Raw genomic sequence first — 14563 nt, 5'->3', positions numbered from 1 at the left:
ATTGGAAGCACAAGACTGTAGAGAAAGAAGAGAGTAAAGATGTTTTACTGAAATTATTTCTAAAGCTGGGGAAATGGCTTCAATATTAATAGTCATGCTGAGAATTGTAGAGAATTGATTATCTTTTTTTAGTTCCCTGTGTTACATGCTACTTGATTTCCTTCATTTTTAAAATTAATAAAGTAGCTGGTTGTAGTTGCGTGTTCTTTTAGTCCTGTAGTCCTGTAGCAAGAGGGTTGCTTGAGTGTAGGAGTTTTGGGCCAGGCCTCACACTATAGTAAGACCACGTCTGGTTTTTTTTTTTTTTTTTTTTTTTTTGTATTTTTCTTTTTTATCGGTACCGGGGATCGAACTCACGACTGTCTGCTTACAAGGCAGGCCCTTATGCCGCTGAGCTAAATCCCCAGCCCCTGGACCACGTCTGTTTTAAAAAATAACAAACCTGTAAGAAGAATTATGAGGTGATCTATGTAAAAAATGTCTAGTACTCAAGGTTTCCCCTAGGAACTTAATACTGTTAGCTCTTGTTTTATTTCATTTTGTTGCAAATAGTGACTACCTCAGAACCTTGTGTATGATTTTGATTACATTTTAAACAGTCTCATCTAAAGGTAGAACAAAATTTTAGTGATCTTTGTGTGTGTGTAGAAATCAAGCCATGTGTTTGTTGATAAGTGCAAATATCCCATAATGAAAAATCATAATGGAGAAAAAATTAAAAATCAGTGAGGAGAGAGTATATATTCCATTCATGTAAAACCACTGCTTGCACTGAGTTTAAACTTCGAACTGCTTTGAAAAAGCTTGTGCATAGGCTTTTACCTTTTTCTCTCCCATGAATTGATGAGGAAGCATGACATTTAAAACAAAAATAGCTGACCAAAATGGAGTGTGTTTATAATCCCAGCTCCTGAGAGGCTGAGGCAGTATGATTGCAAATTGAAGGCCAGTCTTGACAATTTAGTGAAGCGCTGGCTGAAAATGGAGTGGGGATGTAACTCAGTGACCAAATCACCTTTGGTTTCAATCTTTAACATCAAAAAAATTTTTTTAAAAAGTGTTTCATTATTATTTTTGTTTGTTTTGTTTTTTGAGACAGGGTCTCGGTCTGCAGTTGAGGATACCTTTGAACTCATTGTGTAATCAGGTTAGCCTCAAACTTCCAGCAGTTCTCCTGCCTTGGCTTCCCCAGTCCTAGGATTACAGGCATGCACCACCAGGGCCAGCTATATTACATTCTTTTTAAAGTAAATACTTTGGTTGATAATCCTTATACTCTAAAGATCAAAGGTTGAAGTAGGATGAAGGTGAGAGTAACAGCTTCAGGGCGGCTTAACTATGATAGACTCTCCTTACCAGCCAGTAGGAGGCACTGTTAGGGAGAGATTTGTTCCTGAATGCAGCAACCAAGACCCCAACATTGTATTAACTCATGCTTTTAGATTTAGCAGTTAAAATCAATTGCCAATAAAATCTGTATAATCCCCCCAAATTCACACTCATGCTTGTGTGCACACCGATTTAGTTCATATGCTAGCTTCTGTGTGAAGTATCCATGATCTGATTTAATTTTTAATTCTTTTGTTTCCAGGAATCAATCTCAGGACCTTGCACTTGCCAGGCAGGTGCTGTGCCTCTCAGCTATATTCCTGACTCCCCATGGTCTAATGTAGATGTTCTTTTGTTTCTGTAGTACTTTAGGAAAAGTGGTATTAGAGTTTTTAGTACCTAGTACCATAGTATGCTAATCTGCTAATCCCTCAGTAAACTCAATGAAAGCAGATATATAGTCTTAACTGGGTTTATTTTCCTGATGCCTGGAGGGTACATCATAGGAATTGTAATTATTGGAGTTAGACTTTCAAGTTTCTTCTTACTTTACTTCATGACATTATGAGAGTAATTTGGCATCAGTTTTTTTGTCTGTAAAAAGGAAGTTTATAATTTCATAAAGTTTACATGAAACTCTTAATGCCTGATACATGCCATTTAGGACTAGCCATTGTCTGTTAATAACTAAGTGAACAAGGTAGAATCTGAAGTGAAGATAATACCCTTTGTTCCACCAAACCACTCTTCATTAGGATCATGTGTGTGGTGGATCAACCTCTAAAAAACCTTTAACAAAAGGATATTGTTAAGGGTCTGGGGATTTAGCTCAGCGGCATAAGCACCTGCCTTGCAAGCAGGTGGTCGTGAGTTTGGTCCCCAGTACCGATAAAAAAAAAAAAAATTGTTAGTCTGAATAAATTAGACACAATATACAGTTATGTCCAGTGACAAAAAAAAATTTGTCCTGTATAAACTCCCACCACAGAAGTGATGTAATCTTTTGTTGTTTTTTGTAAGGTTTTAAAAATATAGGTACCCTACAGAATTGTTTTATTCTTAGTAAGTTATAATGGGTATTTCTACAAGCAAAAAAAACCTCCATAAGCAATAAAAATTCTTTTTATTAGTAATAACTAAGAAGGAAGAATTATTGTTTTTTTTCCCTAAAAAGGAAAAAGAATTTAGAGTAGTACTTAAAATAAGGCCATACATATGGTAGACGTTCAATAAATATTGAATGATTTACTTGTCAAGATCAAACAACTAGACCTAGTAGATTCGGGACTCAGGTCTGATTCTTGTGTCCTGTGCATTTTAAGCCTCCTTGCCTCATTCTTCTCAGCTTTTTAACATGTATTTCCAATATATCACTCGCATAGCTATACAGGAATTAGAGAATTAAAGTTTTGTTCTTCTAATATAGTCTGGCAGTTGATGATTATCTTAGCAAACCAGTGTACAAAATTATAGCACAGGTCTGCCAGCCAAGAGCAAGAAATCTCTCTAAGGAACTGCATGAGAGCAAGCACTAAAAATATTAGACATATGCATGGATGCATATGTAAAGATAAAGGTGGACCTATATAATTATCAAGTGTTCTGGAACGGAGGTCCTTAGTCTGCCATTTGAAGCTTTTAATAATTTGTAGGTTCTTTGTATTTTCAGCTTTTTCAAATTTTTCTCTACTACCAACATTTTAAAAGGTTATTACATTTCTTTGCCACTTTGTATATCTTTATTTATATTCTCCAGTCTCCATTTCTCTTCAAGCCATCTGTCTGAGATCATCTTGTATCTCTCTGATACCAAACTACTATCCATTCTTTGTAGTATTTCACAGCACTCTCTCTTTTCTGCATCCTTATTATTTGAACTATCCTATTTGAACCTCTTAATAGTTTATCTTGAGGTCAGTGATTATGTCTTTTGTTCTTGTATTATTCTAAATAATGAGCCAGATAATTAGAGAATGTACAAATTTATTATGAACTTTTTTTTTTTTTTTTTTTTTTTTGTCTTTTTCCTTTTTATCGGTACCGGGGACCGAACTCACGACTGCCTGCTTGCAAGTCAGGCACTTATGCCGCTGAGCTAAACCTCCAGCCCCTTAATTATGAACTTTTAGCAGGCAAATAATCTTGTTCGTCTTTGTATTCCCCACACAGCCCAGCTTTGTGGAAAATAGGAAGCTTAGGTTTAAACGGCATATAATTAAATATAAGTTACAAACTATGTTCTGTTCTCTTTATAGTTTCATGAGCTTGGGCAGTTACTTAACCTTTCTGAACCACAGTTCTATGAGTAATACATTTTCAGCAGACTAAGAAAAAGAGAATCACTTGTTATCTGCACTTCATAATATGCAACACTATTCCTTAAATCTTTAAAGGATTAAATTGAATCACATTCTAGTGTGCTAGTTGACAGTAGGTACACTAATGAACAATAACAGAGTTACTCTCAAAAATGTCTTGGACTTAGGACTTCCACACTTGAAACAAAGAAAATCATATAAGAAATGCTTTAATGAAGTGATAAATAAAAGCTGTAGTATAGAAATGCAGAGGAAAAAAGTGTAAATAGTGAATACGAGGGTTTGGTCTAAATGATGATCTGAAAGCCATGTGATACATGGAGCGCGTAAAGGAAAGGAGGATGAGAACAAATTGAAGTATCATGTAATTTAAAAAATTTTTTTTTTTTTTACATTTGAGGAAGTCCACCTAGTTGTAGAACAAATACCTGATTTGGAGAATAGTTGGGGGATGTCTGTGAAGGACCATCACAGTTTGAGTAGGCTTTCTGTTATGCATCACTTCAACCACACATTATTTGACTTAGGCATTTTGAACGCTGACTGGGCCTGTTATTTGAACTTTCTTTACCACTAACCTTCCCTCCTACACCCTTTATTATAGTTACATTGAAATTTTTCCTGTTACCTGAACATGGTCACTTTTCCCCCCTACATGAAAAATCGAACTCTCAGGGTCTCGCGCATGCCAACAAACACTTAGTCACTGAAGCCTCATAGCACTTAAGATCTCAGTAGCTTTTGGTGTACTTGCTCCAGCCCTCATTATCAAAACAGTTATTTCTTCTGGTTCTTACACTAGACTTCAAATTTTCCTTTCTCTCATCTGCTTGACTGTCAGTCTCCCTTACACTGACTCCTTTCTTTTTACTTCTTTCCCATGCTTCCTAGCTTCCATCTTGGCCTCTGCTTTTCTCTAGGTAAGGAATTTCTCTCAGTGATTTGTTTTGGTCCACAAGTCTTAGATACTGCCTGCTACTGACTCTCCTACTCTAAGCTTTCTTACTTATCCTTTGACTCTGATATTCAACTGTATATGACATTTCTTTTTAGATATCTAATAAGCATTTCAATTTAATATATCTAAGACTTTACTTTCAATTTCCCCACTGAGGTTTCTTTATAAAATTAAATTCTGTTCTCTTATTTTCTCAGGCCAGAAACCTTGGGGTTATATTTTTCTCTCAGGTTCCAGCAGTAAACTCTCCAGCTTCCATCTCTCAAATGAATTCTGAAGTCTACAACTCCTAACCATTTGTACCTCTAACATCCTAGTCTAAGTTGCCGCCATCTCTTTCAAATTTGTCTCCGAGCACGTCTCCTGTCTCCATTTTCCAGGGTGACCAGAGCAGCCGGAGTAACCTTGTATAAATGTGAATCTGTCAACCCTTACCATTTTCCTTTGTAAAATCCTCCAGGTTTTTCCTTCATGGTTACTACAAGGACCTGTATGATTGAATCTGTGATCTCTTTATTGCCACATCACCTTCAATTTTTATGTCACTTCCTGTGAGATGTCATCTTTTATTCTGTTGAAAGAAATTCCATTGATCCTCTGTTATTTTGTGTTTTATTTTCCCTCATAATTATTAAATCATCTTTAAGAGTTTTTATTCACTTACTTGATCTTTGTGTCCTTTGTTAGAATATAAGTTTCATGAAGGAGGGGCTGTGTTTTTCTTATTTATTGCTGTTTGTCTAGCAACTGGAACAGTGTCATGAATATAGTTACCCAGTAAATGAACGAACATGTCCTTTCTCTTATTTTCATGTGTAAAAAGTTCTACCCTTCTCCATTCCCCAAACAAAATTAAAAACTCCTATTTTTCTTTTAAGTGATAAACTCAAGGTTGTCCTCCTTCTTCATATTTTAATTTCATTGAAGCTTTCCCTTGATTTTGTTTCTGTTAAACTTTTCTTTCATTTTCTCAGTACCTATTATACTGTAATCATTTATGTATTTGTCTATTAGACTGTGAGTGTTTCTTGAAGAAAAACCAAGCATTTTTATTTGAGTTGGTTTCCTTAGCATCTAAAATAATGTAAGGCATTGAGTTAATGTTATAAATAAATAAATGAATGGAGGTTTTAACTCCAGGAGTTGTTTTTCAGAAGGCAACATCGCTGTTGCTGTGTGAAATACAAAGATAAAAAAGATTCTCACTTCTGGCAATTCACAGTTTTTCCTTATCCAGTAAATAGTGTACCTAATCGTATACCTAAAGCCTAAAGATGCCAAAACAAAGTTCCTGATCTCAGAAGAGTATTTTAATTAATTATGATTTGCTTTGATTTTGATCAATAATAGCTCATGATACATATGTATTTTTAGTCTGTAATTAACCAGGGAACTCAATGAAGCTAACAGGACAGGTTTGCTATCTAATTTTAATATTTGTGTTATATGTTTATCACATAGCTATAGATTGGCAAAGGTTGATTGATTTAGTACAGCCCAAGTATTTTCCTGATGCTATAGACATGTCTAAATTATACTTTGAGGCAGGAATATGGGTTATTCAGACCTATTAGTAATAGAATTTTATTTTTATTATTTCTAAAATAGTGTTTCTTAATATTGACTCAAAAATAGAATCATGATGTGTTTCTTACTTTATGTAACTTCATATATTCTTTGTGATTCTGATGTATTTCTAACGTTTTGAAGTTTTGGCATAGAGTTGAAAAAATCTTGGTTTGAATTCTTCAACTTCTGAATTATATATATTTCTGAGTCCTAAGTGAAAGCACAATTATTTTGAAGGAACTTTGGCTTAGCAATCAAGTTCTATAGATTTCCATTGTCTCCTGAATTTTGGCTAAATTGTATTTCTGTTCTTTTACACTATTCACAGAGTGTAAACAATAGCTTCGAACTTCTTGTAGAACAGCTACTTCATTTATAATCCAGTCAAGAGTATACATTTTAGTAGCATATTTGGCATTGATAAAATTGACATTTCTTTTGGAGGAAATAATGTATCTACTGTAGGTAATATATAACTTGTGGAAACATATATATGCAGAGTGTTTAGGGTTGAAGTTGAAAACAGCATGGTTGAGAAGGAGTTAACAGGTTAGCTCCCCTTGGTTGTTCTCAGCATGCTCTCTTGCCTTTAGGAACTGCAAAGATGATAACATTGGGCCTGGACATGCCTGTGTGGAGGTTAAGGTACTCCTGGGGTTTTTGCAGATAGCTGTAAAGCAAGCTAGAACTTGTTCACTCTGAGTTTCTTGTTTTTCTTTGAACCTTTTCAGTGCCCTGCAGGAGTCATTAAATCGAAACTTCATGCTGATCATCACCCACCGAGAAGTCCAGCGGGAGTACCACCTGAACTTCTCAGGAAGCAGTACCATTCAAGAGGTGAGTTATGTCTCACAGCTAAGGAATAAAGGTAGCTCATTATAGCTAATGTTGACCCTGTTAAAGAGGGCTTATCTGTTCTGGTTGGAAACTCTCTTTATGTTTCATTATTGAGTTCTTAATTTTAATTAACTGGAGCATCAGTGATTACTGTAGACACACTAAATGACTTGACCTGAAAGATAGATGTTGTAAATGGGACCTCTTGATAATTCTTAAACTAATGTACTAAAACCAGGTTTAAGTATAGCTCATTATTATATATTTCATAGTTTTGGAGTAATTGTCCAAAATAATAATTTAGAAAATTTTGGTAACATTAATTCTGAAAGATCTTTTTATATCTTATTTTAAAAGTCACTATAGTCACTTATTTTAAAAGTCCGATATATTTTTTGAGTTGTGCATTCTTCTGTTGCGGAAAGGAATTTGAGGCGGCTTTGTTTAAGCAGCTAAATCTTAGCTTTGGACAATACTTATATCATGGTGTTGGAGACTCCCCTTCAGTCCTGAATAACTGAGAAAAAAATTCGTTTATCAATATTGTCTTCAGATTGTCCAAAAAAGGCCACTGTTTCAAAATAGAACCTCTCCCAAGAGAAGAGAGGTACCTTCTAAGTATGCGTTTGGCCCGACCCATCTAAGAGTCAATAATTTATCTTCACAGAGGGAAAACAAGGCTATGACAGGACTTGTGTATTTAGAAACACTGATATAGTTACCGTGTTATATTACTCCACATAAGAGGCAACAATCATTTTTTTATCTGCTGCTTTTCAAAGAGAATTAATCATGCTTAATCTTGGATTCATAATTTTCTTTTAGGTTGCATTGCTTAAAATAATTACTAATGTCATCTTGAAAGAATAAGTTATTCTCACCCTAGTGATTTTTTTTCAGAAGTATATGGATTGTTTAAGTAATGGCTCAATTATTAATGGTTCCTGTATCATATGTTTTATCAATAAATTTCATCTATTGAGTTTGGCATAAATAATTCACTGCTTTATTTTCTATATTGATCACTTGGCTAGTATATTGACTGGTAACTAAAGTCTTTAACATTTTTCTTAACTCCTAAATTTAATCATAGTTTTATTTGATTTTTTTCAGGATTCTAGTACACATGATTTGCTCTTTTCTTTTTAATCTTTATAATTTGTATTTTGTGCTTTAAGTTTAAAATTTTACTTTCTGAAAAAAAGTCTTTTTTTTTTTTTCTTTTTTTTTTTTTTTTTTTTTTTTGCATTACAAAATTTTACTGGCCAGGGATTTAGCTCAGTGACATAAGCACCTGCCTTGTAAGTGCATGGTCATGAGTTCGATCCTCGGTATCAAATAAAAGTTTTATTATGGCTGAGAATTATTACAGGGTAAATATAATATCAATACCCAAATTACATGTGTAGTTTAATTTGGCAGAGAAATTAGGGTCCAGAATAACTCCAGTTAAATCAGTAATACAAGGTAAGAGGTAAATTTCATTCCTTCATTGATTTACTTTTTTGAACAGAATAGTATAATGCCTGAAGAAAAAAAGGCTTCTTTTTCTTTCTCTTTGAGATTTTATAGCTAAATTTTTCCTTTTTAAAAAAATCTTGGCTTCAGTATCTCAGGTATGTTTCAATGTTCTCCCACAAGAGGGCAGAAAGGACTATTAAGCTGAGAGCCTAAAAATATCATTCAGTATTTTCAAATAGCTTCTCTTATATTAACAAAAAGGAGCATAATGGCCAAGTTATTGTTTGATTTACAGATAATTGGCATATTGCAGGGAGGAGACTTAATTTCACCCTTTTAAATTAAACAGGGAGATTTAAAAAGACATAAAATATTCATTAATGTTCGGTGATTATAAAGTAGTGGCATATATTTATTTTGCCTTTATTACTGTTTCGATGGGAAAATACTGCAAATATTTCCGAAATCGAGTTGGCCATACTGACAAGTTGAAATGTTTAAGCAGCGTTAATGCAATCTGCTCACACCTGATATCCTATGCAGAATGATTCAAAATGACTACATCAATTATTCAAAGAAATATTTAAAATTCTGTAAATGTGCCATAGTGTGCCACAGTTGGCTGAAACTGTTCTCTGTGGCATAGTATTTAGGTTATCAAATAAATTTTAAGCTTCAAGGACATGAACACAGTAAATCTTTTTCCTACCATTTTCTGACATTTGAAAAATATTCCAGAAATATTTTTCCAGAAACAGATATTTTTAATATTTCTTACCAAGAGTTTGGTTTCTTCTTTTTAAAAAGTTATTTTAAAGTAATATTTTAAAATACTAGTTGCAAAGAAAAAACAAAAGCAGTAGTTTCTAACAGTTTTCTGTTAGTAGTCTGGTCCACATGCACTATTTTATTTTATACAACTTAGAAAAAGAATATTGAGAAAAAAAGTGAGGATGTCTCTGTAGGCCTAGTGCTGACTTTTCTCCTGTTTGTGGGTCACTCTGGGGCAGGCTAGTTTCAAGATAAGAAAAAGATGTACTTGTTTACAGCCTTGCAATGCACGATGACACCTGAGTACATCTTAGTATTTCTTATTGTATGACTAGATGTCAGTTTGATTGCACCAAGATAAAAACACAATCTTGAAACAATTTTGCAACTATAAAATAGTACTATTTTGTTGTTACTGTGGAAACATAATGATGATATGTATCTTAAATTGCAGGTTAATTTTTGTTCTCAATTTTGGCAATCTCTTTTTAGTATTAAGTCCATGAATAAATTTTGACCAGTATAATACACTGAGAAAATGGAAGAAATTTTAAAGAAACAAAATAAAAATCTTTATTCATTTTCTTGCTCTTTTTCTTTCTTTTTATCATTTTCTTTAGTATATTTTATGTTTAGGTGAAAGAAGTTTTTAATTTTTGAAAACCTTGAATTTAAAAATGAAGCTTTTATAATATTTTTCACCTAGAAGGCAGTTTTTATTAAAATAAGATTGAAAGAGATACTGATTTCAACTGCTTGGACAAAATACATTTTAAAAAATGCCAGATTAGAAAATAGAACCAACACATAGTCTGTGTTTTAAATAAATTCTTCAGTGACCATATGTGTATTCAAGTTAGTGGTGATAAACCCATGATTGTACAAGTGTTTGTTCATTCTGACTGTGCCGACTCTTTGGTCTGCTGCCTCACAATGCATGACTTTTGTCCTTTGGGTCTCCAGATTTTAAATTAAACTAGTTACCGGAGGTTTTTGGTTTTGATTTTTGTTTCTGTTTTAAGGTTTTAACAAATTCTTCTACTTACATTATCCTTCTACTTGAGAAGGCAATAGTGGAATAAAAACAGTCAGAATAAACAATTATATATAGCCATAAGAAGAAAAATCCTTTGTCTTTTCCATTATGATAAACAGCTTGTAAAAAATATCAAATAATGTGACAGTTACTTAACAGTTTAAACATGACAGCCCATCTTTTGGGCTTCTAAATTAGCTACTTGTCATACTTTACTGAATTTCTACAAAAATTTAAGCATACTTACCTTACTTTAATCATTTTTCTTCACTGATAATTCACATTTTTAACAGTTAATCGTACATATTCAAGTAATTCTAATGCTATTAAAGATCTGTAGTTTCAAATGTACTTGGAATGAACTTAAAATAGAAAAGGAAAACGATTGGTTTGCTTTTTGCAAATCCTAAACCCAGGTGTGGAGAAGGATATAAAGTCCCTGAAATCAAGCCAACTTTTCTTGGAAACTAATTCTTTGTTGTCTATTATTGCAAAAGCTTCTGTTAGGCAAAATATCTACTTTTCTTTGTAGATGTCATACAAATTTAAGGAATATGCCTCTGACCCAGAAAAAAAGATAAGAAACCTAAGTATTTTTAATGTTTAATCATGTAGTACTACTTCTCTATTACAGTAAGAAACAGGTAAATAGCTACTGGAATTATTTAAATCCTCTCCTAAGTTTCACTTTACTGCAGAATTCTCACTGTTCTTATTAATGTTGATTTAGTTCTCAATGGAAATGAAAGGAGAAAATTGACCACCTATAAGGCTCTGTCTATCTTGCAGGAAGTAGTAGCACATTTCAGCTACTAGGACTGTGTGATACAATCTAGTGATTAAGTGAGAAGCCAATAGAGTTTATTTAGCATGAATGGGTGAACTAAATACCTAAGTCATACCAGTTCTTTAAAATAATTGTGAAATCATGAGGCTAATTCGTAATTCTGAAAATGTGAGCCTTATGTCAGCTTTTGTGTGTTATGTTTAGTTTTCTGCATGCTACTCTCTTAACTTGCTTGGCTAATGTATATTTTGGAGTATTTTTTTAATGGTAGTGGCCAGTAACAGTTATGAAATATATAATGGTCTTTTACAGGTCATATAATGAGCAGTTTTCTAGTAGTAAATTGCATATAATTTCTTAGTTAACATGCAGTTTTTCTAAGTGTTTTAAATTTTGGGTAGGTTTTTGTTTTGTTTTGTGGGGTTTTTTTTGGGGGGTGGGGTTGTTTTCCAGGTGGGGGACTTGCTGGCAAGAACTGAAGAATGGGATAGCTGAGAATGTGAGAGAGTAAATTAAGTTGTGAGCTTTTTTAATTAAAAGTTTAAGTGTTTTGTTTTTACTGCAAGGTAAATGGCATTTATTGGATCAAGTAGAATGAATAATTTTTATTAGTATGTATCATAGTTGATTTTTTAAAGTTTAAAATCACAAGTGACATCTTGGCAAGAAAAGAGATAATTTCTTAAGTAACTGAGTGATGAATTCAGACTTAGTGTACAGAAGAGCAGATTGTGATTTTTTCTTAAATATTATTGATTATTGATTTCAAGTTGTATTTTAAAGTTGAGACCTTTTGAATAATACCACTTAAATGTACAAATCTTTAGGAAATAAATTTTATAAATATTGACATTTTCTGTGATTCTTATTACACTATTTCTTTAGGAATAAATTGAATATTTACAATGTATCTGTTTGGAAATGACAAGTATCCCCCCACCCCTGAACTATTTTAGAATACAATAGTTAAGAAATTTTTTCAACCCATGTAAGTATTTTTTATTTGTATTTCAAGAAGACACAAGCAATGACATTTTGTTAAAAATTAGGATAATACTTTGGCCTGTTGTTAACTAAAATGTATGTATCCTATCATCTTAGCCAATTGTGTATCATGGTCTGTAATTTGGATGTTGGTAGTTTGGAAATGCTTATGAGAAATTACGTTCAGGTATCAGAAACTAATAAACATAAGACATTTTTATATGCAAGAAAAGGCAGAGAGTAAATAATTGCACTGGTGACCAATACTGTAATAATCCTGTTTTACAATATGCACTTGACAGGTTGTAATAGTGCTAATTGAAGAGACTAATTCACACTTGCTTCATTCTATTCAAAGGCAAAATCAGCAGCTTGTTTTGCTTTTGACCAGATGGTCCTCATGAACACCTACTGTGCACTTTAAGTGCTTTACTAGAATTACAAAGGCTGAGGGCTGCGTTCGACTCCAAATGATTTGAGAAGGGGGGAACCTCTGTGCTCAATGGCTTCGGTGCAAGTAAATTAATTCTAGTAGACCCATTACACACTGAGCCCCCTTTTCAAAGCTCTGAGCCTCCTCGCTTGCTCTGTAGCAATGAGAAAGAGAAAGAGAAAGGCAGATTACTGCAAACAGAAATAAAAAAAAGGGGAATGAAAGAGAGAAAAGAGGCCTTGAAGCCTTTCATATCATTTGAGTTTTTCAAGTGCGTTATTTTTGGGGAGGGTGGATGTATGAAAAGCCAATTGGAGTTTTTTTTGTTTTAAAGTGCGCTATTTAAGCACTATGAATATAAGCGCAAGAGCAACAGTTGACTGAGTTTACTGTGGTGAAGCTTTGTGTCCGAGGATGAATCAAATTCATTATATTCAACTCTTTGTGTTTTAACATGAATGTAGGGTTAGTTTCACAAGACTGTGTCTGTTTAGGATAATTATAATTTAATATTTTCCTTTCATAAAGTTATCACTGTAGATGTCTAAAATTTTAATCAAAGCAGATTTTGTACATTGACTTTGAAGCACCCTGACAGTTTAAAATTCAAAGGAAAGCTTTTTTTAGTTTTCAAAAGAAAAGAAAGGCTCATTCTAATGGTATTGAAGCAGAGATTATTATAACTAATTAGAAGTCACACATCTGTTAGCTTTTGGTTTGTGACTTATTTATGTATTTTTTGAGTAAAAAATACTTTAATATATATTGCTGTTATTGAGTTAACTAAAAGGATAAAATACACTTAAAAGATAACAATTGATTTGAGCAAACTATTTTTTGCAAATCTCTATGATCCGATGAAAGTATATAAGAAAATGTATTAAATGGGAGTGGTATAATTAATAACCTTAAATTAGAATACACTTCCAGTAAAATAATTTTCACATAGCTATTAGTGTAATTCTAATTATTAACCATCAGTATAAAATAAAATATTAACAAAATCAGTTTGTGCAAATTTGAGACCTTATCCTTAAAACTATTTATAATGTACTTTGAAATACAGAAACTGTAAAACAGTTCTTGTTGAAAGCAATATAGGTTAAGATACAGGGATTGCATTTAAAAATATAGGTCAGTTGTCTATATTTTTATATTTTCTCATGCTGTATTTTAAGTGACATGGTTTACTTCTGTTGGTGGCATATTAGTAATGCTATTATTCAAATTAATTTTAATTAATAGCTAAGAGCAAAGAAGACAACAAAATCATATCAGTAATATATTATAGTAATTATAACTGTTTTAGTCTGGATGTAGCTTATCTCCTGTAATGAATGTCCAGAATTTATATTTAAAAGATATAGTATAACAATATACTATTTATATCAATGTGTTAATTACAATCTTAGAAAATAAATTATAAAAATCATAAGTTACCACAAACATGGTTTTCTCAGGCTTTTAATTGAAGAACATACTGTATCCTCTTTGACTGTTCAAATAAAATGTTGTATATTTCCTACTAATGTAGCCATTACTTTAAGACAGCCTTGAAATGTGAGTTGTGAGGATGAGGAGAAAGGTAAGAATTCTCAAACATTCAACCAACAAAATATCTAATGAAATTTATAAACAATGATGTATTAATTAATATCCTTGAGGAGGAAGTATTTCAAGAAAAAATTGGACTGATTAAGAAAACTTATGCAAAAAATTCCTTTTGCCGTAGACTATTTAAAGGTAAAGCTATAGACTATTGCTTGTTGGTACAATAAAAAGCTATCTTTAAAGCCATCTTTAAAGCCAGAATTGCAATTAGCAGACATGGATTGATCATGACCATGCCATTATTTAGGTGGGGTTGTTTCTCTGAGCTCACCGAGACAGTGGTTAGAATGCATTTTCCTCATGAAGAAAAGTTTATCTCACGTTAAAATATTAACCCCCAGGTTCCTGAATGCTAGAAACAAAGTTCTCTCCTACAGTACATAAAGACTGGTTATATTACTCAAGCAAAAAAATATTTTAATATTTAAATATTTCCATCCATAAAATAAGAATATACTCATTCCTCCCT

General features: G+C 32.7%; 1 protein-coding gene across 4 annotated transcripts in view; it reads left to right on the top strand.

Moving 5' to 3' along the window:
* Faf1 (Fas associated factor 1) overlaps positions 1-14563 on the top strand; it is a 459740-nt gene that overhangs the window by 191175 nt on the left and 254002 nt on the right. For all 4 annotated transcript variants that reach the window (XM_063236491.1, XM_063236490.1, XM_063236492.1 and 1 more), the window contains one exon: positions 6906-7011. In XM_063236491.1, coding sequence (XP_063092561.1) covers positions 6906-7011 — 106 coding nt within the window. The remainder of the gene's footprint in view (positions 1-6905; positions 7012-14563) is intronic.

This window comes from Cavia porcellus, unplaced genomic scaffold, assembly GCF_034190915.1.
Source record: "Cavia porcellus strain 051 isolate PalLab524CR breed Dunkin Hartley unplaced genomic scaffold, mCavPor4.1 scaffold_25, whole genome shotgun sequence".
Taxonomy (NCBI): Eukaryota; Metazoa; Chordata; class Mammalia; order Rodentia; family Caviidae; genus Cavia; species Cavia porcellus.
The sequence above is the reverse complement of the archived record's forward strand: the minus strand, read 5'-3'. Positions and strand labels throughout refer to the sequence as shown.